General features: G+C 32.7%; 1 protein-coding gene across 2 annotated transcripts; it reads left to right on the top strand.

Annotated features, from left to right (window-relative positions):
- The first annotated feature begins 998 nt into the window (after positions 1-998).
- Positions 999-15,035, top strand: GABRA6 (gamma-aminobutyric acid type A receptor subunit alpha6). Of its 2 annotated transcripts, XM_003758809.4 has the most exons (9): positions 999-1,381; positions 1,486-1,604; positions 1,993-2,060; positions 4,110-4,330; positions 4,418-4,500; positions 4,869-5,012; positions 5,472-5,624; positions 10,316-10,563; positions 14,000-15,035. In XM_003758809.4, the coding sequence occupies exons 1-9, from the start codon at positions 1,332-1,334 to the stop codon at positions 14,291-14,293; spliced, it is 1,380 nt and encodes a 459-aa protein (XP_003758857.1). In that variant the 5' UTR covers positions 999-1,331; the 3' UTR covers positions 14,294-15,035. The 2 variants fall into 2 exon arrangements, with proteins under 2 accessions (XP_003758857.1, XP_031809492.1); XM_031953632.1 differs by lacking the exon at positions 5,472-5,624 and having other exon boundaries at positions 1,000-1,381.
- The last annotated feature ends 9,446 nt before the right edge of the window (positions 15,036-24,481 follow it).

Raw genomic sequence — 24,481 nt, forward strand, 5'->3', positions numbered from 1 at the left:
ATTACTTATCACAAAATGGATCACTTTTTTTATTTTATTAAGTTAAAAAAATTGTACAAACAAAACTAATGCAGACAAAATTAGAAGGGAAGCAATAAACTGGGAGAACATTTTTACATTCAAAGGTTCTGATAAAGCCCTCACATCTCAGATATATAGAGAATTGACTCAACTTTATAAGAATTCAAGCCATTCTCCAATTGATAAATGGTCAAAAGATATGAACGCACCATTTTCAGATGAAGAAATTGAAACTTCCTGCCATGTAGGGGAGGAGTTGAGAAAGAGGAGGGGATAAATTGGAACAGAAGGCTTTGCAAGGGTCAATGTTGAAAAATTACCCATGTATATGTTTTGAAAATAAAAACTTTAATAATAATAAAAAAGAAGTCTAGCTAATAAAAACTGGCCATCCTAAATTTTGTGTTGGGATAGATTGTTTCAGGTTGTGAAGGTATGTGTCTAAAAGGGAGGAATATGTGGAAATGTTTTATAGCAGTTCATATGTATAAAGAGTATCAAATTTCTTGTCTCCTCAATATATTAGAGAGGGGGTAGGAAAGAATTTGGAAGTGAAAAAAATAAACAAAATAGAGGTATAAATGGGTTTGGCTTTAGAAAGCAAAAGCAAACAAACAAAAAATCCTAAAAACCAAAACATATATTGTATATACTAACAGAACTGAGAAGCCCCTTTTCTGTGTTTTTACATAGGGAATTATAGCAATTTTTTTAAATATAAAGAAACATTCTATCATTAATAAATATCAGATAAAAATTAAAATGAAAACCTGAGGAAGACCTTTTATTTAACAAATTTTAATATAGCAAGATCTGAATAAGAATCTCTCTATGAACCATAAAAGTAATAAATGTTGAGCCCATTTTGAACATAATCTCAATCAGCAAGATGCCACTGCTTTTCCAGATTCCCTAACGGGGCCCTGCTAATTCCTTGCCAAAACTAGCAGTGGATTTCTTCTTTTTAATCTCCTGTAATGCCTCATTCTATTATTGTCACTGTTCTCTCACCATGCATAGTCCCTTCAAACCCTCATTTTCCAACTAAGCCAGTCAGAGAACCTTGAGTTGTGGTGAAGAAGTCTAAGACTGCAAAGAAATTCCTTCATATGAGGGAGAAGGAAAAAGAAGGGCATCTTCTCATATATTCTCCTTAAATTCTTCCCCAGAAGCTTCTTGATCGACTGAATTATTGGGTTGAAGATAATAAGAATAAAGGATATGCGAGGTCTTTGGAGCACTACTCCAGTAGACTGGTAGAGGAGGGTGGAAGTCGGGGGACTAAAAAGGGGAAGTACCTGCATAGTACAATGCACTGCAGAATGTCCTTGTTTCTGAAGTGGCTGTACATCATTATATGGTAAGTCATTTTCCTAACTATCCCAATTCCTTCTTTCCTTACATTAGGGGAATAGGGTAGGAGAGGAGAAAGTGAGCCACATTGCATGTTTCTTTTATCTGCAGCTTGGACAATGCCCTGGGTGACCCTGTATATGAAGGAAACCTCTATTCAAAGAATATCAGCAGGATATTGGACAACCTATTAGATGGGTATGACAACAGGCTTCGGCCAGGATTTGGAGGTGAGAGGGGGCACCTTAACCATTATTTGTTCTCAAACAATATCCTCCTTCTTCCAAGACCCAAGACTATTTCCAAGGGATACTTAATTGAATTCTGTTGAAGTTGTTATTTATTCACTCTTATCTTTCATAAACTGGGCAAAGTAATTGGGTAAATCCAGGATTCAGGCTAACCTTGAATTTTTTAGTTTGGGTTGGCATAAATGAATTTTCACAACTGAATGGAACTAAGGATTCTGAGGAAAGAAAAGACTGAAGGAATGGTGGGAATACCAAGTGTAAAATATATCTGGATTTCTTGTGTAGTCCTAAAGAAATTTTCTAAAAATCTATTCTGATGAGTAGAATATAAAGATAAAAATAACATTCTCCTTTACCTTCATTTTAGGGGCTGTCACTGAGGTGAAAACAGATATTTATGTTACAAGCTTTGGTCCTGTGTCTGATGTGGAAATGGTAAGTCTATCTGGAAATCTGAGTGAATCCCAGATATCATGGATATGCCTAGGATTTCCACTTAATTATGCCTCTAGATTCATGAAGCAGGATTCATTTTTTTTTAAGCCCAGTGTCTGACACTTAAGAGGTGATTAATGGATATTTGCTCAGTTGAATTGGATTGAAATATTTCCCATCATATGGGGGTGGGAGGGAGAGCTGTTTTTAAAGTAGATTGTTGAACTGAATTTCCTAGAAAATTTCACTAAGGAGCCAAGCTTGAAGTATTCATAAGTCATTTCTGCAAGACCTTTCTACTTGGGTCAGCATTTAAAGTCTGTTGAAGGAAAACAAACAAACAAAAAAGGTTTAAATGAGTGAAAAGGTGGGGATTATCATTTTGAGTAAAGGATACTAAGGATATAAGTAACTAACAATAAGATTGAGGAAATGTTTAACAGTTGTGGCATGACTACATTTTCAAATCCCAGAAAGTAAATTTTACAAAATAGAACAGGGCACAATTCAGGATGACATGATGCAGTCAATATTCATTTCATAGATAGACCAGTAGGTAATGAAGGGACATATTTATAGTAAATGGCAGTAAAACTCCAAGCTGGCCTTCCAGAATTAAGTATTTATTTTTGGACTTTGGATGTCCTCTAGTAATATTTTAACTGATCCATTAAAACAACATCAGATACCACCTATGATTATCCTCAAATTGCACCAGCACTGCTAAGTTTTATAGTGGAATTGCCATTGTTGTCTTCATTTACTTTCTGCTTTTTGTACCAACAACCGGAGATAAGAAAATTGGGGAGCTTGTATTATTCAAAGCCTTAATGGTTTTTAATAAAATGAAAATTCAAAACCTAGTTGTTGGACTTTATTAATGTTGGTAATTGCTGTGAATTTCTACAGTGCTATTATTGAAGACCTAATTAGCTGAGGGGTGAGGAAGGGGTAGTCAAAGGGGAAACTTAGAACCTTTTGCTGGGATTTTCTTTTTTTCCCCAAAGTGCATCATTACTGTTGAATCTTACCCCAAGGACCCAGAGCTTAAATGCATAGATTCAGATCTTGTTTTTCACATATTGTCTAACTCAACAAACAAATGTTAGCAATAAAAGCCAAAAATAAAGGAGCTGGGAAATCAGTTCAAAATTTTGTCCCCTAAATCAGACATTACGAATATACATTTCTTGAAGGCTTCAGGGGGAAAATATTATCCCTCTTTGTAAAAATGTTGTTACTTCAATTATTTACTTTCAAAGTACCTAGCATAATATTTTTGAAGAAAATTAATAAAAGCTATAAAGATAGTTACAAATAATTTTAGCTATACATTTAAGAGACATCATTTCTTGATTAGACACTGGAATATTGGAATCAATGCTCTATTTTGAGAACTACCTAACCAAATTTTGATCTGAGTATAGCAAAACATTTGGAAAGCAATTTAGGCACCCCTGAATGCTGAGACTATACTCCTGTATCCATTTAATAGAGGATTAAATGCCAAGAGATAATATAAAATGCATTGAGACTAGATGAGCCAAAACACTGAACCTAGAATAGAATAGAATTTTTAGGTTATATTTTTCATTAGAATATGAAGATAAAGATAAATTTGAAGATCAGGATGAATATGTTGATGAAAATGGATATATAGATATAGATGTGAAAGAGGATGGGCATGGGGTTGGACATATGGGTGAGGATGGGGTTTGGGTGTTTTGGAGATGGAGGAGAAAGCAAGAGAGAAAGAGAAGTAGAGAAACAGTAGGACACACACAGAGATTATTTAAGAGAATCATTTTCATGTTAGGTTATATGTAACTATTTCTCTTCATGTGAACAATGACAATAATATAACAAATATTCTAGGAAACAAGAAGCATAATGATGCAATAAGATCAAAGTCTTTTGAAAATGCTATTTCATAAAGAGTAACTATCTTCTACTTATCCCTTTAAGGAAATAGAATTTGATATTAAAGCAGTGAACTAAAAGTGCTTAACAAATTAGCAGGTACTCAATGACTGTTTTACATTCTTACAGGAATACACAATGGATGTTTTCTTTCGTCAGACATGGACTGATGAGAGACTGAAGTTCAGGGGCCCATCTAAGATTCTAAGTTTGAACAATCTGATGGTCAGCAAAATCTGGACACCTGACACCTTTTTTAGGAATGGAAAAAAATCCATAGCTCATAACATGACAACCCCAAACAAGCTTTTTCGGATCATGCAGAATGGTACTATTCTCTACACAATGAGGTGAGCTTTAAACAGCTATGTTTCCTTGGTCCTCAGGGCCTTCTATGATAACAATATCATAACATCCTCTTTTTCAATGTGTTTTAGACTTACCATCAATGCTGATTGCCCCATGAGGCTGGTTAACTTTCCTATGGATGGACATGCTTGTCCACTGAAGTTTGGGAGCTGTAAGTCTGAAAACTTCACATATCTACATAACTTTTTCAATATAAACTGTTATTTGAGTAACTAAATCTGTATTCTGGGAAGCTAGAAAGGCATATCACTATAAAACATACAAACAACTTGCAGCTACTGGTAATTTTCTGTATGATTGAGCGAGCATTATTAATTCATTGCATCTTCTATGTGTATACAGTAATGCAGGTTCTAGGAAACTTTTTTTTTTTTTAGCTATCCGGATAAAATGAAATTGACAGCCCATTTTGGTGCAATTGGATTTCCTTCTTACATAAAATGAAACAAAAAAAAAACAACTTACAGAAGAAAATAATAAAATTCATTGCTATGTCTAATATCTGTTCTTAAAATTTAGATGCTTACCCCAAAAGTGAGATCATTTATACATGGAAAAAAGGTCCTCTTTATTCTGTAGAAGTTCCTCAAGAATCCTCCAGTCTTCTACAGTATGATCTGATTGGACAGACTGTATCTAGTGAGATAATAAAGTCTAATACAGGTAAGAATTTTGCACATGTGGTGGCTGCTCTCACATGTTAATTATCCCACAGTTTTCTAGTAGTCTATCTTGTTGACGTTATTTTAATTATTTATTATTCCTTAGCTGAACTTGCCCTCCTGAAAAATTCTAAAAAAAAAAAAATTGCTAAAAATTGATTTCTCCATGAGGTATATAGATGTATGCAGTCTGGCTTGACCTTGAAGGATGCTGCTTTTGTCAGTACGTCACAAAAATATCCAAAGAATAAATGGATGTTCTTCTTTGTTCTATAGAATGATCAGGTCTCTTTGTGCATACATTAGTGTATGTGTGTGCGTGTGTATTGAACTATTCCTTTCCTTTTCTTCTTTTTTCTCCCAGGATATGCTAATTTAAAATCCTGTTTGATTTACTTTAAGCTTCTTTCTTTTGCATGGTGTCAACAACAATAACCTTGATATACATATCTCCTTGCAGGTGAATATGTAATCATGACAGTTTATTTCCACTTGCAAAGGAAGATGGGATATTTCATGATACAGATATATACTCCCTGCATTATGACAGTCATTCTATCTCAGGTGTCTTTCTGGATTAATAAGGAGTCTGTGCCTGCTAGAACTGTTTTCGGTATGACTTAACTGTCTCTGCCCTCAAACTATTTATCCATCACCTTACATTATTTCTATATAACAAGTGAATATTCATTGAAATTGCTTTTCTGCCATCTGCCAATGCAAACTGATTCCTATCTTATTCAGAGAGACTACAAACTCATTATTATTGTCACTTAAGTTCTTTTCTTGACCAAGGGGCTATTTCTGCAAGAATGTTGACTGGTGTTCTTCATAGTTACTAGCTTATGTTCCAAATGAAATCAGAAGAAACAAAATAAACAAAAGAAGATAGGTCTATTAAATTTAAAAAAAAACCCTCAATCAAAGGAATAACATAGCAAAATACTGGGAAAATAGTTCCAAGATACTTAACCCTTCTCCCTTGCCATTCTGTAACTACAGCTCTGTAGGTAGATATTATGTAATTTATATTAATTGATTGCAGCTAAAAGAGCAAAATGAGGTGACTATAAACAAAAGATCTAAAGCTGCAATAAAAATTTTAAAATGTAAACATAAATTACATATAAACAAAAATATGAAGCATAAGTTTAAACAAATAGTTTATTTCATTTTATAATTTCCTTTCATAGACCTATTTACCTCATTTTACTTTTCAGTATAAGGCTGCAAGTTCAGTAGTAAACATTTATTGAACAGCTACTATGTTTCAGGCATTGTATTAAAAAAAGAGGATACAAAGAACAGCAAAAGACAGTCCCTATTCTCAAGGAACTCAGAGTATAGTAGGAAAGAGAGCTGGAAAATAGCTAGGTACAAACAAGATAGGGTGAATTGAATATAACCAACAGGGGACGGTAAGAATAGTCAGAACAATAATAATTGATTATTTACACTAAATACTGTGTTCCAAGCATTGTGCTAGGCATGCTGAATATAAAAGCAAAATTAAATAGTCCCTGAAGTTAAAGAACTTCCATTAAAAAGGGGGATATAATATGCACATTATGTATTTATATAATATATTTTCACTATAAATATACAGCATGTCATGGAAGAAAGACAATGGCAAATAGAGCAGGTGGGAAAAGCTATATTTAATGCTATAATACAACAAATTTTTGCAAAGTTCTTCACAGAAATTATCTAATTTGAGCTTTACAATAAGTTTCTGAAGCAGCCACTGAAGATATGGTTATATTGGTTTTACAGGTGGGAAAACTGAGTTTCAGAAGGGTTAGGCAATTTATTCATAGCTATTAAGAATCAAAAGAGGATGTGAATCCCAATCTTCCTAACTTCAAGTTCAGCACTATTTAATCTACTACACTGCCTTTTATGGATAAGGAAACTGATGCTTAGGGAAGTGGTTATATGTTTTGCATTAAACAACTAGTAAAGTTACAGAAATGGAATTTGAACCTAATTCCAGCTCTAAATGCAATGTTTTTTCAACTATACCATGCTACCTCTAAAAGAAAGTACCAGATATAATAATATAAATTTTTAATAGAGTATTGAATAAAATAACAATCACTCCAAATCGTAGTTACCCAATAAGAATAAGTGATGTTTGCAAAATGTTTTAAGGTTTGAATAGTGCTTTTCTCAAAACCCTATGAGGATGAGTTGTATGAGTATAATTACCCCCTCATTTTGCAGAGGAGGAAACGGAGGCTCTGAGAGATAAAGATAATTTGCCATGGTTATATAGCTAAACTATAGGTCTGAAGAAGTTCTAACCTACTTGTTTCTCATAGCATTATTAATTTATCAACATACAGATATACGTCATACAAATGAGAAGCGTATTCCACACATAAATGTATGTACATATATACGTGTGTGTGTGTGTGTGTGTGTGTTGCTTAAACTTAAGGTACCTTTTTTTTTGATCCATACAGTATATCATTATAAAGCTTAAATAGCAATTATCTTTACCTCCCTAGGGAATAATATGTCCTTCCCATTAGGCTTATAAATATTTTTCTTACTATAAATAATGTTAAACTGAAATTTCAGTCTTTTGAAAATGGGGATGATTGGGGCTGATATATTATTATTTCTATTAATGTATGTTAGCTATCATTATGCTATTTGCACAAGATTATAGAAATGTTTTCTTATTGCATTGTTTCAATCACAAAAATTGTTGAGTGATTCATTGTTAATTAGGTATTTTACTTTGGGGAATTAATTTCTCTATGCTGGACCTCAGATATGGTATTTTTAAATGCATATAATAATGCTTCAGTCTCCTCTTTTATCAGTTGTTATGATGATCAAAGGAGTCAATGAATGTGAACATATTTTTAAAACTGATGTTAGCACTATTTTCTTGTTACAGCTAGGGACATGAAGAAATTGCAAAATAGAATTTAGGATCACAATTTTTAGAGCTGAAAATAACTTTAGAAATAACTTCATCTAACTCACTTTACAAAGGAGAGTACAGAGATCCAGGAAAATTAAAACTTGTTTGGGATTATGTAGTGGCAGAATAGTTTGAAATAAGCTTCCCATTTGCTAAAATAAGTGTCCTAGGGAATTAAATTGTATGATAGACACTTGAAACAACACTTTAGTGTTGGCTAACTGACAATACTGGAGCCAGAATGATTGTTAGTCTAACACACTTCTAGAATCAAATTGGTAAAAAGAACAACTAAAAAATTTACACAATTAAGAATCTTTACTGAGAGAAGCAAATATATTTATACGAATAATATTCTAAAATATTACCATGTTTTGGTAGTAAATCACTGGCCTGGGATTTAGAAGAGCTAAGTTTGAGTTTTGGGTCTTCCTCTCCCAGTCTGGTAGACTTTGGGCAAGTGTTAATTCTCCCAGGTACTTGGTATTATCATCTGTAAAACTGAGAAGTTGGGAAGACACATGTCCCAAGGTCACTTCTAGTTTTAACATTCCAGAGCAAAAATGAAGGAATATCCTGTTACTCTTTAACCAACTCACAGATTAAAACTTGATAGACTTGAAGAATTAAAAAATACCCCTCTCCCATTTTATAGATCAGAAAAGCAAAACAGAGCGAGTCTGTGATTTAATCTATTTGTATGATCATTAGTTATAAGTAACATTAAAATTATTGATAAAATTAAAATCCTTGCAAGATTTAAATGTAACCCAAAGCATTCCCATGTTAACCCTAAATTAAGGAAATTTTGTACTCTGATAAAAGTTTACAGAAGGTATTTCCCCAATAAAAGAGATAGAAATCCATCTATGTCCAGTAGTTTGATATTATTTCCTAAAAATAATTAAAAACAATAGAAATAGCACATCCTATTATAAGTATTATTTCTGTACAAGTAAACTGCAAACTCCCTCAGGGAAGAGCCCAATGAAATTTATTGATTTTTTTTTTTTTTTATGCTGTCAGTGACTAAGGTAGTGTTGGGTACATGATGATTATGTGTTGAAGTCAATGGAAATGAAAATCTCAGCTCTACCAACTTGATGAACCTGACTTAGAAAATAAAATGGACTCTATCTTCAATTTATATACATTTCCCCCAAATAATCTTTGAAAAATGGTAGTGATAAGTAACAGTTTAAAATAGGGAGTGATGTAAATTATCCCTAAGTCACAGTTCATGCACAAATAGTATTGTTAGTTTCCTAATTGGAAAATTTAATGTGTAATATATATTATATATAATATGACTATTGTGACCTTATTAAGTATTGAAATTGTCTTCATTTATTAATTAATTTATTTGTTTTTTACTTATTAACTATAGATGATAAAGAGCTAGACTTGGAGGCAGGAACATCATTGTTTAAATTTTTCTATAGATACTTAGTAGCTATGTGACCATGGTCAAGTCGATCATCTTTTCTCAGCTTCAATTGTGCAATCTATAAAATGGGGATAATGTTTCATATGGTTGTTTCCAATATCTAAAGCATGTAAAACACTTTTCAAATATTAAAGTACTATATAAATATTGTTATTGTAACTGTTTTCATTATTATTATTAAATGTATTGAAAATAGTTGGCTTAGCACTTAGAGTTCCAAACACAAATCGGGAAAGTCTTCATTCAAATTTGGCTTTAGACCCTTATTAGCTTTGTAAGTCTAAGCAGCACCCTTAATTTCTGCCTCATTTTCCTTATCTGTAAAATGGAAATAAAAATATCACTTACTTTCAGTGGTTGTAAGGATTAAATGAGTTCTAATTTTTTAGAAAAAATTAGAACAAAAATTTAAGGTCCATTATTAATATTATTTTGTTAACATTAATGATCTCTTACATTGTTAGGAAAAGGGATTAATTTAGTTTAAACTAGGTGAGACTAAAGACTAATTCATCATGAATAAATAATCAAGTGATTCTTTTCAAGACTACTTTAAACCAATGAAATAAAAAACTTGGGGGACCTAAGGAATCATCTCATTCTATGAAACAGAGTATTTCCACCTCCATGTACATCAGTACTATTCCTAAAAGACTGATTAGAAATGACAAGAAATTTCAGGAATAAATAACTTCAGGAAAGACTCAAATGTCCTTAAATTTTCCATTAAGGTCAATTTAATCAATAACTGTCAATTTCTTGTTATTTGTAGTCAAACATTATAACATTTAAAAGCACCATTTAAAAGCATCATAATATCTTTCATTAATTCAGCAATTCCTGTATGCATTAATACTGTCTCATTTTATCTTTTTATAGTATACTCAGTTCTAAAGTTATGCATTTCTTTTTCCTTTTTTAGGAATTACGACTGTTTTAACCATGACCACTTTAAGTATCAGTGCTAGGCACTCTTTGCCAAAGGTATCTTATGCAACTGCCATGGATTGGTTCATAGCTGTGTGTTTTGCCTTTGTCTTCTCTGCACTTATTGAGTTTGCAGCTGTCAATTATTTCACCAACCTTCAGACTCAGAGAGGAATGCAGAAGGTTTCCAGGATGGCCCTTCCACCAGTCACAACAGTACCAGTGAAGGATGAGATTGTTTTGGTAATGATTCATTTTTTTAATGTTATGAATCCTTCAGCAAGAGTAATCTGCTCAAATTACAAAAAAACTTTCCACACAAATAAAGTCAGACTTAAACAACTGAAAAAATATTAAGTGCTCCTGGATAGGTCAAGCGAATATAATAAAGATGACAATACTCCCTAAACTAATCTATTTATTTAGTGCTATACCAATCAGACTTCCAAGAAAATATTTTAATGATCTAGAAAAAATAACAACAAAATTCATATGGAATAATAAAAGGTCAAGAATCTCAAAAGAATTAATGAAAAAAAAAATCAAATGAAGGGGGCCTAGCTGTACCTGACCTAAAACTATATTATAAAGCAGCAGTCACCAAAACCATTTGGTATTGGCTAAGAAATAGATTAGTTGATCAGTGGAACAGGTTAGGTTCACAAGACAGAATAGTCAACTATAGCAATTTAGTGTTTGACAAACCCAAAGATCCTCACTTTTGGGATAAGAATTCATTATTTGACAAAAACTGCTGGGATAACTGGAAATTAGTATGGCAGAAATTAGGCATGGACCCACACTTAACACCATATACCAAGATAAGATCAAAATGGGTCCATGATTTAGACATAAAGAACGAGATTATAAACAAATTGGAGGAACATAGGATAGTTTATCTCTCAGACTTGTGGAAGAGGAAGAAATTTGTGACTAAAGACAAAATAGAGACCATTATTGATCACAAAATAGAAAATTTTGATTACATCGAATTAAAAAGCTTCTGTACCAACAAAACTAATGTAAACAAGATTAGAAGGGAAGCAACAAACTGGGAAAACATCTTCACAGTTAAAGGTTCTGATAAAAGCCTCATTTCCAAAATATATAGAGAGCTGACTCTAATTTATAAGAAACCAAGCCATTCTCCAATTGATAAATGGTCAAAGGATATGAACAGACAATTTTCAGATGATGAAATTGAAATAATTACCACTCATATGAAAGAGTGTTCCAAATCATTATTAATCAGAGAAATGCAAATTAAGACAACTATGAGATACCACTACACACCTGTCAGATTGGCTAAGATGACAGGAAAAAATAATGATGAGTGTTGGAGGGGATGTGGGAAAACTGGGACACTGATACATTGTTGGTGGAGCTGTGAACGAATCCAACCATTCTGGAGAGCAATCTGGAATTATGCCCAAAAAGTTATCAAACTGTGCATACCCTTTGATCCAGCAGTGTTTCTACTGGGCTTATATCCCAAGGAGATACTAAAGAAGGGAAAGGGACCTGTATGTGCCAAAATGTTTGTGGCAGCCCTGTTTGTAGTGGCTAGAATCTGGAAACTGAGTGGCTGCCCATTAATTGGAGAATGGTTGGGTAAATTGTGGTATATGAATGTTATGGGATATTATTGTTCTGTAAGAAATGACCAGCAAGATGAATACAGAGAAGTTTGGAGAGAATTACATGAACTGATGCTAAGTGAAATGAGCAGAACCAAGAGATCATTATATACGTCAACAACGATACTTTATGAAGATGTAATCTGATGGAAGCGGATTTCTTTGACAAAGAGACCTAATTCAGTTTCAATTGATCAATGATGGACAGAAGCAGCTACACCCAAAGGGGGGGAAAAAAAAAACCCACTGGGAAATGAATGTAAACTGTTTGCATTTTTGTTTTTCTTCCCGGGTTACTTCTACCTTCTGAATCCAGTTCTCCCTGTGCAACAAGAAAACTGTTTGGATCTGCACACATACATTTTATCTAGGATATACTAGGACATATTCAACATATATAGGACTGCTTGCCATCTAGGGGAGCGGGTGGAGGGTGGGAGGGAAAAATCGGAACAGAAGTGAGTGCAAGGGATAATGTTGTAAAAAAAATTACCCCGGCATGGATTCTGTCAATAAAAAGTTACTATAGTAAAATAAAAAAAAAAGAAAGGCCAAATCTAATGATTATATGGGCAAGAAAATGAAATACCAATTTGAACGTAAATACAATTTTAGGAAGAAGATAATACTCATCACCTCATAGTGATTAGCACCAGGGGATTGAGAGTTGCCAAACTTTATTCTTTTACTCAGAAATGTCTGTGGATAATTTTCTGTTTATAAACTCTTCCTTCTGGCCTCAATCCTGCCTCATGATCCCTTCCCTCCAAATGAACTATGATTCTCTCTCTATGACACACATACAAATTCAAACACCTAGTGCCAGCCTGGCAGGATCCCAGAGTAACATACTGAACAAAACATTCAGTTAACAAAGTTATTCAGCACAAGGGATGAGGGGGAAAACGTATGATACTTAGAAAATGACTGAAAAAAAAATTCTTATAAAATTAGGATTAATATGTTTTCCTTAATGGTTGTTTACTTCTCTTTTTTTTAGTTTCCCTATTAAGCATGATGCGTACTTTTTGTTATTATGATGTAGTTGACATAATTTGAAAATGGTAGAACATTCCCTAATTCTTTTAAGCTTAATCTCTGTCATATATCTTCATCTGTCTAAACTCTATTGCTGTTTGAAGGATATTCATCTTTCCATTAATCTCTATGATCCCAGTCATTTTCTTTCAGATTTTACTAGTGATTTGACTTTGAGGAAATCTGCTACAAAATAGAGCACTTAATTTAGAATGAATCAATCTAGATTGTAATTAAAGTTTTGCCATTCCTTTTTGACCCAAGGAAGTCACTAGACTTTTTTGGGATTTAAATTCATCTTCTGTAAAAGTGAGTAATTCATATTTTCTCTATTCACTGTCATTAGTTTCTGTGATTCTAGCTTATCTAACTTTTCTACAATTTTATTCAAATATTTAACTTTTTGCTTATTGATTTCTTGATAAATGTCCTTGTTGGGACTGCTATTTCTTAAGGAGTCTACACCATAATGCTTACTTCTTCTACCTAAATTCACTTTCTGAGCTGTTCTGCCTCCCCATCAGCTGTCTTGACTCAGTACTACCCAATTGCTTGCGAACCAATTCGCATAACTCTCCTTTCCTCATTTTCCTCCTTTCCAATTTCCTTTGTTTTCTCTATCCCTATTATACTATTATATTATATATACTATATATATATATATATATATATACTCACACACACTATTATACTATTATACTACATGCTCCAGAAGAAACTATCTTATCCTAATCAGGACAACAATCCTCAGATTTGAATCATACTAAGTTGACTGGTTAGAAATTTAGTAGAATGAAGTCAGTGACTTTCTAGGAAGTATAAAAGGAACTTTTTTTTTTGATGAATTACACTGATTTGATTACTACATTGTAGATATTAGCATAACCCCATTCACATTGCCTTGAAAATAAACAGAAGGCACTCTATAAATGTCTACCGAATAAATTGATTGATATCTGTATTGATAAGCATGTCATTAACCACTAAGTCCTTTCTCTCCACAGCATCCTGATTGCAATTATACTCTAAAGAAGCGAGTGAACTCTCTGACCCTGTCAAAACTTCCATCACCTGAGGTGAAAAAGGTTCTTAGCAGAGCTTCTAACTCACAGTTGATGCCTGACACACCATCATCAGCACCACTGCTACCATTGCTACCACCAGCCACTGGTGGCACAAGCAAAATAGACCAGTATTCCAGAATTCTTTTTCCTGTGGCATTTGCAGGATTCAACTTGGTATATTGGATTGTTTACCTCTCTAAAGACACTATGGAAGTGAGCAGTAGCATTGAATAGTTGTCAGACAAAATAACCTATATTGATAGTGTCTATATTTAGGGAATCTGCAATCTATTTTGAAAGCAGCAAAAGCACTCAAAATTTTAAAATTGTATCAAATTTGAGAACATGACTTAGATATTATAAAGTAATTATACATTAATTAATACTGGTAGCAAAATGTGAAGGATGGGAAAAAAATTAACCTTTCTGGAAGAAAAACTATTTTCTAAAAATTTAGAATGATACTTAAGTATAGATATAAAAGATTTAAAGCATTTTTTTTTGTCTAACATTGAAGAATATTCCCCCCTGTTAATCACAAAATAAAGTGAATGGATATTAACACCTCCAAAGGTTGCCCTAAAATAGATCAGTTTAGGTTCATCTTACAAAAGAGCAAAATTATAAAAAAATATCCTAAATATTTATCAATAGGTGAATATCAACATGGAGGTGACCTTTATATTGGTTAAGAATGGCTTTCACTTGCGTTGTGAAATCAACATTCAGCCTGACCATTATTTTTTAACCTTGCTGTGCTCTTTTACCTCAATAAAGTTTGGTATTTGTATATCTATGAATTATTCATTCAATATAAAATATGTATGCATATGTACATAGTTTAAGTGCTATTCAAAAAATAATGCAGCTGTACACTATTAAATTGTCCTTAAGAAAATGTGCTCCACACTATGTTCTATAATTTCTGGGGATGTAATGATTAGAATGAAATCATTAAAAGCTTATATTTTATATATGAATGTGTTTAAAAAAAATCCTCTTATTTCCAAGAAGACCCAACTAAAGCAACCCTGACATTATTACACTTCTACTAAAAATACTAAGCATATTCACCCCTAAGTAAGGCAGTTTAAACTCATGTGAATTTATTAAGCACCTGTTACACATTAGATAGGTTAGGATATAAAAATTCACTCCCTACCCCGGAACCCAAAAGCAAGATTCAGCTCATCAGAAGTTAATAGACTTACATAGATCATTTCTTAGGCAGGGAGTATGGGGCATTGGAAGGACTAAAAGGGGATACATTTTATTTGGTGTGGAAAGACAATGGAAGCAGCATAATTATTCAAGGAATTGTTCCACCAGTGATTAGGAGATATTATTTCCTCGTGATGCACAAAACTGGATTGGATTTGGATTAAGAAGATCTGGAAGGAAATTTAGGTCTAGCTCCATTATTTATTGCATTTCTGATCTTTGGTAATCACTTTCTAAAGCTGTTTCTTAATCAAAAATGATGTGTGTGTGTGTGTGTGTGTGTGTATCTGTGGTGTGCATGTGTAATGATTTTTTTATAACTGACACTCTTTGATCATTTTTTTTATTTAAATCATGCTTGTTTCAAATATTAAATGAATCCAATTTTAAGATTATGAAATCTATAATGCTCAGATTTTGACAGCTGTAAATATTTAGATTTGGTCTCACGTTTGCCTATTACTTGTGTTTCTTCAGCCAAGTCAACAAGTAAATTAATTAATTCATAAAAACAACATTTGTCAAGAAATTGATAAACAAAAAGTTAAAGATTTGAATGAAATTTTAGAAAAGTTAGATAAGCTAAAATCATAGAAACTATAGTGAATAGTAAATAATATATGAATTACTCAGGTTATACTACATCATTATGTAAACTTATCTTGTACTAAATTTAGCATTAAATACATAGGGAATTTAGAAAAGCAGTATGTTAAATGTCTTTGTAGAATTAAAATAAACACAACTGTAATCGATAAAGGATAATTAAAGAAATGGTGTAGTTTTAGAAAACTATCATGTGAAATTTGCAATGCTAAGATGGCAGAGTGAGGAAGGAATCCTTTGATTCTCCCACATTTCCCTCCAAACAAGTTGGAAACTATCACAGAATTGATTTAGGGGCAGAGAAACAGATTGCAGCACAGAAAAAAAAAGTCTGTCTTCTTAGGACAAAAAGAGAATCAGTTCTTTGAGTAAGAGCAGTCAGCCTCACAGCAAGAGGGCTACAGCAGGACCTTGAGCCCAAGGCAATCCACCAGTAAGACTTCACCTTCTTGCAAACCAGCAGCTCTCTAAAATGAACAAAGTTGTACAGTGTAGCAAAATCCCACTCCAATATTCCCATCCCCAGCACAAGCCACTAGCTAGGTATTAATTCCTTTGTTTACCACTAATGAGAATGGGCCAACAGTGAGATCCTACCCCTGGGGTGCTCCTATAGAGGCACCCTGTTTCAACAGCAACCAAATGGTAGGGTCCCCACGCAGGGGCAGACTAGCTGTTTTCATAGCAATCTAGCAGTGAGATCAGGTCCCTGGAGCAGGTCAGCAAAAAACAAAACAGAACAAAAAATCCCCCAAAACAAAACCTATACTCTGAGAAAGTAGGCAGGGAACTCTATACTCCAATACAGGCCAGGAAGGAAGTGTACTCTTTTGAGGAACCAAAAGTCAGTTCCTGAATTCTAATGAAAGCCAGATGTTTTAAATACATTATATTATTTTATATTATATATGCTATATTGTATATTATGTTGTTAATGATAATAAATATTATATCGTATAAATGTTATAAATATAAATAGCCAATGTTATAAAATTTTGTTTTAACATGTATTTGGGGGAAATAATACATATATATAATATATATTTTAAAAAAGAATATTTTGAAAAATATGAAAGGATTAAAAACAATTTAAAAAATCATAAATAATTTAATCAAAGAAAATAACATTAAGACATTGTATCAAAATATAAATAAAATCAAAACAGTACTTAGGAGACAATTTATATCCCTAAAAACTTGTTAAAAAACAAAAGAGAAATTAGAGAACAATGACTTAAATACTTAAATAGTAATAATAAAAAGCTAAATAGGAAGAAGAAAAAAATTTAAAAAGCAATTAAGCACAAAAATAGAAATTCTAAAAATCAAAAAAGATCAACAGAAATGAAAACAGAATTATCAAATTAGTAAAACCAAATATTTTTAGTAATGAAAAATAAACTTTAATTTGATAACACAAAAAGCATATTATTAAAATTAAAACTGAAAAAGGAAGAATCACAATAGATAGATGAAGAACAAATAGAAAATGTTAACTATATTGAAAAATTATATGCAAACAAAATTGATATCATATGATCAGTTTCACTAAAATATAAATTACACAGCCTATTGGAACAATAGAGAGAAATGATAAATAGCCTACTTTGAAGGAAGAAAAAACCCACAACAACTTAATAACTTATAAATTAATCCTCAAAAGAAAAAAGAAAAAAACAATCAGGCTTAAGCATCTCAACATCCAAATGCTTTTTTATCAAATATTCAAAAAAATTCTAAAATTAGTTAAATTATTTGTACACATAGAAAATAAAGACATCCTACCAACTTTCTTTTCAAAATGATATTTTATTTTTTCCAGTTACATGCAAAGCAATTTTTATACATTAAAGTTACAGATTCTTTCCCTCCATCCCTCCCCTCATCCTTCCTCATTGAGAAAGCACAAGTAAATTTATTCAAAACACTTATACAAAAGTCATTTGAGAAAGAAAACATACATCTCCACCCCCTATTTTCCTCTTTCACCCCTTAATTTATTTTTTTTTTAGATATTATTCCTTCATTTTTAACTTTTACCTGTCCTCTCTGTCTATATATTCTTCTTCTTCTTTTTTGCTAAGGCATTTGTGGATAAGTGACTTGCCCAGGGTCACACAGCTAGGAACTGTTAAATGTCTGAAGCCAGATTTCAGCTAAGGTCCTCCTGACTTCAGGGGTGGTGCTTTATCCACTGCACCACCTCGCTGCTATTATATATTACTTCTAACTGCCTCAATAATGAGAATGTTCTTATGAGTTACAAGTATCATCCTCCTATGTAGGAATGTAAACAGGTTAACCTATATTAAGTTCTTTATGATTTCCCTTATTTGATTATCCTTATGCTTGTTGAATTTAGCGCTAGTCTTTTATCATGAATGCTTGAAAATCCTCTGTATTATTGAATATCCACATTTTCCCTGAAGAATTGTCCTCAGTTTTGCTGGGTAGGTGATTCTTAATTGTAACCCTAGTTTTATTGTTCTCTGGTACATTATATTGCAAACTCTCTTCTCCATTCTGCTTTTTTTTAATGGGTTCTGATACTAAAATTTATTTAGATTCATCATTTAAAGACATTTAGAGGAGTTTGGGGGAGATTTCAGGCAAGTCCTCTCTTTACTCTAACATCTTGGCTCTACCTCCCCAACTTTCTTTTTAAAAGGAAATATACTCCTGATACCCAAGATTGTTTGTTGTTCAGTCAGTTCTGACTCTTCAAGACCTTCTGGAACATAGCATACTAATACAGTTCATGGAGTTTTTTGTCAATGATACTGAAATGGTTTTTCATTTCTTTTTTTTTTTCCAATAAAAGGCAATTAAAAAAAAAAAAAAAAAAAAAAAGCAAAACAGAGATTAAGACATTTCCGGGTCATACAGCTAGTAACTGTTTACATTTGAATTGAATTGAATCTACCTGACTCTGGGCTCTATCCACTGAACAACCTATGTGCCTTTGAGGCAAACAGAGGCTAAGTGACTTGTTCAGAGTCAACAGTAAGTATCTGAGACTGAATTTGAACTTAGATCTTCCTGACCACAGACTCAGTGCTCTTTATTGTGTCATCTAGCTACCCTGATAGTTAATAAAGGGATACATAAAGCAGTTTAAAAAAACTATAGACCAATAAATATTATTCTTAAGTAATGTATACAATATTAGCAATGGGTTATAGAAACATTTTAAAAATTATGCATTATTCCTGAAAGCAAAAAATTTTAAAATTTAAAATATTTAAAATGTGCAATTTTTCAAGAAGGAAATCACTAGGAAATTATCACACTAAATTTCTGATAAAGAACTTATATCCAAGGGTGGAGCCAAGAAGGTAAAGAGGAAGCATGTCTTTATCTGAGGATTCCCTGATATCCCTCAAATCAACACTAAATCAAGACTCTGAATTGATTTTGAAGTGAAAAAAAATTTCATGCAGAAGATATGTCAGTAGAACTTCTGAAAGGTCTGTTTCAATTGGGAATGAAGGGAGGGGTTGAGGGCATACCAGTGAAGGGATTCAGGGAAATGTGGCTTCCCCACAAGCCAGGGAATATAACCAGAGGAATTTACAGCAGGCTTGATTACTCTAATCTGCTTGCAAGCCAGCAGATAAGCAGATTAGCTGCAAGACATCCAACACAAATGCAAAAGGGAAATAGTGAACCCCTAAATCCCAGAATAAAATGGGACCTGGCCTCACCCACCCAGCACCCAAAGTTAGTCAGCACTTATCCAGCACAGCCACCATTACTTGGAAAGGAATTTTGGAAAATCTCTCCTTTGGCCATAAAAACAGATCTCAGCTTTTAAAAAAAAAAAAAAAAAAAAAAAAAAAAAAAAAAAAAAAAAATTCTGACCATAAATAGTTTTTATGGAGAAATAGAAGAACAGATTTCAAACCCTGAAAGCACTAAAAGCAGATCATCTCCAGATGAAGCCCCAAAGGGTGATATGAATTTGTCCCCAATTCATAAAACTCTTTTAGAAGAATTCAGAAAAAGACCTTAAAAGAGAATTAGAAGAAGAATGGAGAAAGGAAATGAAAACTATGCAAAAGGTTTGGAAAAGGAAACATATTATCTGACAAAAACTCTTAAATAAGAGACTCAGTGAAATGGAAAAGGCAAATCACTTCTTAAAAAATAGATTTGACAAAATGGAAAAAAGAAAATAACTCTTTGTAAAGCAAAATTTGTGAAATGAAGAAAAAATCCATTACAAAACACATCATTTAAAAATTCAATTGGCCAAATACAAAAGGAGCTTTTAAAGGTAACTGATGAAAATAATTCACTAAAAATTAGAACTGAACAAATGGAAATGAATGACTCAATGAGACATCAAGAAACAGTCAAACACAATTAAAAAAAAAAAGAAGAAAAAAATGTAAAATACCTAATTTTACTAGTAAAAACAACTGATCTGGAAAACAGAGCTATAAAAGACAACCTAAGAATTATTAGACTTCCTGAAAACCATAATTAAAAAAGAAAAGAGCCTAGACATTGTTTTTCAGGAAATCATCAAGGAAAACTGCCACAATGTCCTGGAATCGGAAGGTAAAATAGTCATCGAAAGAATTCATTGATTACCTCCTGAAAGAGACCCTACAATGAAAACTCCAAGGAATATCATGTCCAAATTTCAGAATTAGTAAACCAAGGAAAAAATATTGTAAGTTGCCAGAAAGAAACAAATCAAATATCAAGGAGTCAAAATTAGGATTACCCAGGACCTAGCAGCTTCCACCTTACAAGATCAAAGAGCCTGGAATCTGATTTTCCAAAAGGCAAAGGAACTTAGATTGCATTCAAGAATCAACTATCCAGCTAAATTGAGCATTATCTCTCAGAGAAGAAGATGACATTCAGTAAGACAGGTGAATTTCATTTATTTCTGATGAAAAATTCAGAGCTGAACAAAAAAATTGATATCCAAATATGGAACAGAAGAGAATCATAAAAAGGTAAAAAGGAAAGAACTTCTGAGAACTATATCTCTGTTATGAGTATACTTATAGAGTGAAGGTATAATTTGATTTTATTATAATATATATATATATATATATATATATATATATATAACTAGAGGTGGAAAAGGGATTATAATGGAAAAAGAGGGAAATGGAGGTAAAATGACAGAAATTGCATCTCATGAAGAAGAAAAGAAGACCTATTATAATTGAGGGAAAAAAGGGAGAAGGATGAACATAATCTGATTGTTGCTCTCATCAGATTTTGCTCAAAGAGAGAATATCAGACATATTTGGCTTCACTGAGAAACTTGTCTGATGCTATAGGAAAATGGCAGGGAAAAGATTAAAGGAAAAGGGGAGAACTAATAGAAAGGAAAACAGAAGTAGAAGGTAAAAGATTCAAGAAGGAGGGAGGACCTATAAAAAGGGAAGACTGTTTGAGGGAGGTGTTAGTCAGAAGCAAAATACTGAGGAGGAGGGAAAAGGGGAAAAGAAAGAGAAGAGCATAACTTGGAGTAAATAAGATGGTGGAAAGTAGAGAATTAGTCATGTTTAACTGTGAATATGAGTGGGATGATCTCTCCCATAAAATGAAGGCAGATAGCAGACTGATTAAAAGCCAGAATCCTACAATATGTTGTTTACAGGAAACATACTTGAAGCAAGGTGATAAATACAGAGTAAAGGTAAAAGGCTGGAGCAGAATCTATTATACTTCAGATTAAATTAAAAAAAAAAAAAGCAGGGGTAGTGATCCTGATCTCAGATCAAGCAAAAGCAAAAATAGTTCTAAATAAAAGATATAAGAAAGGAAACTACATTTTGCAAACAGGTACCATAGAAAATGAAATAATGTCAATACTAAACATAAAAGCACCAAGTGGTATAGCATCCAAATTCCTTGGGGAGAAGTTAAAAGAGCTGCAATAAGAAACAGACAGCAAAACTATAAGTGGGGAATCTCAGCATTAATCTCCCAGAACTAAATAAATCAAACCACAAATAAATAAGAAAGAAGTCAAAGAGGTGAATAGAATACTAGAAAAGTTAGGTATGATCGATCTTTGAAGGAAATTGAATTGAAAAAGAAAGGAATATACATTTTTCTTGGAGGTTCATAGAACCCATACAAAAATTGACCATACAGTAGGGCATAAAAACCTCAAAATCAAATGCAGAAAGGCAGAAATAGTAAATGCATCTGTTTTAGATCATGATGCACTAATAATCTCATATAATAAAGACCCAGGAAAAAATAGACCAAAATTAGTTGGAAACTAAATAATCTGGTCCTAAAGAATCAATTGGTGAAACAACAAATCATAGACACAATCAATAATTTCATCCAATAGAATGACAATAATGATACAAGACACTAAAATTTATGCCAAACAGCCAAATCAGTTCTTAGGGAATGTTTTATATTTCCAGATGCTTACTTGTTTTTTTGTTGTTTTTTTTTTTTTTTTTTGTTTGATTGTTTGTTTTTCAGCTCCATGTAAGGAAAACTTTATAATTAAATCTATTTTTTTTTAAATAGCCTTTTATTTACAGGTTATATGTATGGGTAACTTTATAGCATTGACAATTGCCAAACCTCTTGTTCCAATTTTTCCCCTCCTTCCCCTCACCCCCTTCCCCAGATGGCAGGATGACCAGTAGATGTTAAATATATTAAAATATAAATTAGATACACAATAAGTATACATGACCAAACTGTTATTTTGCTGTACAAAAAGAATCAGACTCTGAAATATTATACAATTAGCCTGTGAAGGAAATCCAAAATGCAGGTGGGCAAAAATATAGGGATTGGGAATTCAATGTAATGGTTTTCAGCCATCTCCCAGAATTCTTTCGCTGGGCATAGCTGGTTCAGTTCATTACTGTTCCATTGGAACTGATTTGGTTCATCTCATTGCTGAGGATGGCTGGGTCCATCAGAATTGGTAATCATATAGTATTGTTGTTGAAGTATATAATGATCTCTTGGTCCTGCTCGTTTCACTCAGCATCAGTTCGTGTAAGTCTCTCCAGGCCTTTCTGAAATCATCCTGTTGGTCATTTCTTACAAAACAATAATATTCCATAATATTCATATACCACAATTTATTCAGCCGTTCTCCAATTGATAGGCATCTACTCAGTTTCCAGTTTCTGGCCACTACAAAGAGGGCTGCCACAAACATTCATGCACATACAGGTCCCTTTCCCTCCTTTATGATCTCTTTCAGATATAAGCCCAGTAGTAACACTGCTGGATCAAAGGGTATGCAGAGTTTGATAACTTCTTGAGCATAGGTCCAAATTGCTCTCCAGAATGGTTGGATGTATTCACAGTTCCACCAACAATGTATTAGTGTTCCTGTTTTCCCACATCCCCTCCAACATTCTGCATTAACTAGATGCTTACTTGTATAAAACAAAGAGAAGATGAGTGAACGGGGTTTACATCTAGAAAAGGTAGAAAAAGAAAAAAAAATTAACCCCCCAATTAAGTATAAAATTTGAAATCCTGAAAATAAGAGGGGAAATTAATAAAATTGAAAGGAAAAAAAAACCTGTCAAGAACCATGCCTAAGTGAAGGGGCAGGTCAATTCTCCAAGTGCCTCCACAGCTGTGAATCATAACACTTAGAGGAGATGCAAAGCAGCCTTTACTAATGCAGATGTTCCTTGTGGATGGGGAATGAAATAAATTAAAGGCAAGAGGGAAGAGGAGAGAAGTCAGACAATACAATTGTCTTTCAGTGGTGAAATCAGAGAACAGCAACTGCCTCTCAATCTCCTTGCATCATCATCATCCTCTCACATGAAGAGATCCATTCTACAGATCTGAGTTAGAACTCCAGCAGCCACTGGCAGGTAGTTCTCATATCATAACAAAAAAACAAAAAAACCAAAAAAAAAAAAAAAAAAAAAAAAAAAAAAAAAAAAAAAAAAAAAAAAAAAAAAAAAAAAAAAACTATTGAACTAATAAACAAACCTGACTGGTTTTATGGAAAAAAAAATAAAACAATGAAATAGATAAACCTTTAGCTAATTTGATCAGAAAAAAGAAAGAAGAGAATCGAATTGTTAGCATCAAAAATCAATAAATGTGACAATTTAAATGAAATGGATGAATATTTACAAAAATATAGATTGCCCAGATTTACACAGGAGGAAACAAATTACTTAAAGTCTCATTTTAGAAAAATAAAATAGAACAAGCTATTAATCAATTCCCCCAAAAAAAAAGTCTCCAGGGCCAGATGGATTTACATGTGAATTCTACCCAACATTAAAAGAACAATAAGCTCCAATAGCATATAAACTATTTGAAAAAAATAGAAAAAGAAGAACTTCTACCAAGTTCTTTTTATGACACAGATATGGTGCTGATATCTAAAATAGGTGGGGTCAAAACACCTAAAGAAAGTTATAGACTAATTTCCTTAATAATATTGATGTGAAAATCTTAAATACAATATTAGCAAAGAGACAGCAGGTTATTCCCCAGATATTATACCATGATCAAGTAGGATTCATACCAGGTATGCAGGGCTGATTTAATTTTAGGAAAACCATTAGCATAATTGAGTATATCAATAACCAAACTATATGATTATCTCAA

This window comes from Sarcophilus harrisii, chromosome 2 (genome assembly GCF_902635505.1).
Source record: "Sarcophilus harrisii chromosome 2, mSarHar1.11, whole genome shotgun sequence".
Taxonomy (NCBI): Eukaryota; Metazoa; Chordata; class Mammalia; order Dasyuromorphia; family Dasyuridae; genus Sarcophilus; species Sarcophilus harrisii.

Bases quoted from the DNA above. Each gene is read 5' to 3' on its own strand.
- GABRA6 (XM_003758809.4), top strand. From the start codon at position 1,332: ATGCACTGCAGAATGTCCTTGTTTCTGAAGTGGCTGTACATCATTATA. The intron at 5,013-5,471 runs GTAAGAATTTTG...ATCTCCTTGCAG, and splicing joins GATAATAAAGTCTAATACAG to GTGAATATGTAATCATGACA. The intron at 10,564-13,999 runs GTAATGATTCAT...TTCTCTCCACAG, and splicing joins TGAAGGATGAGATTGTTTTG to CATCCTGATTGCAATTATAC.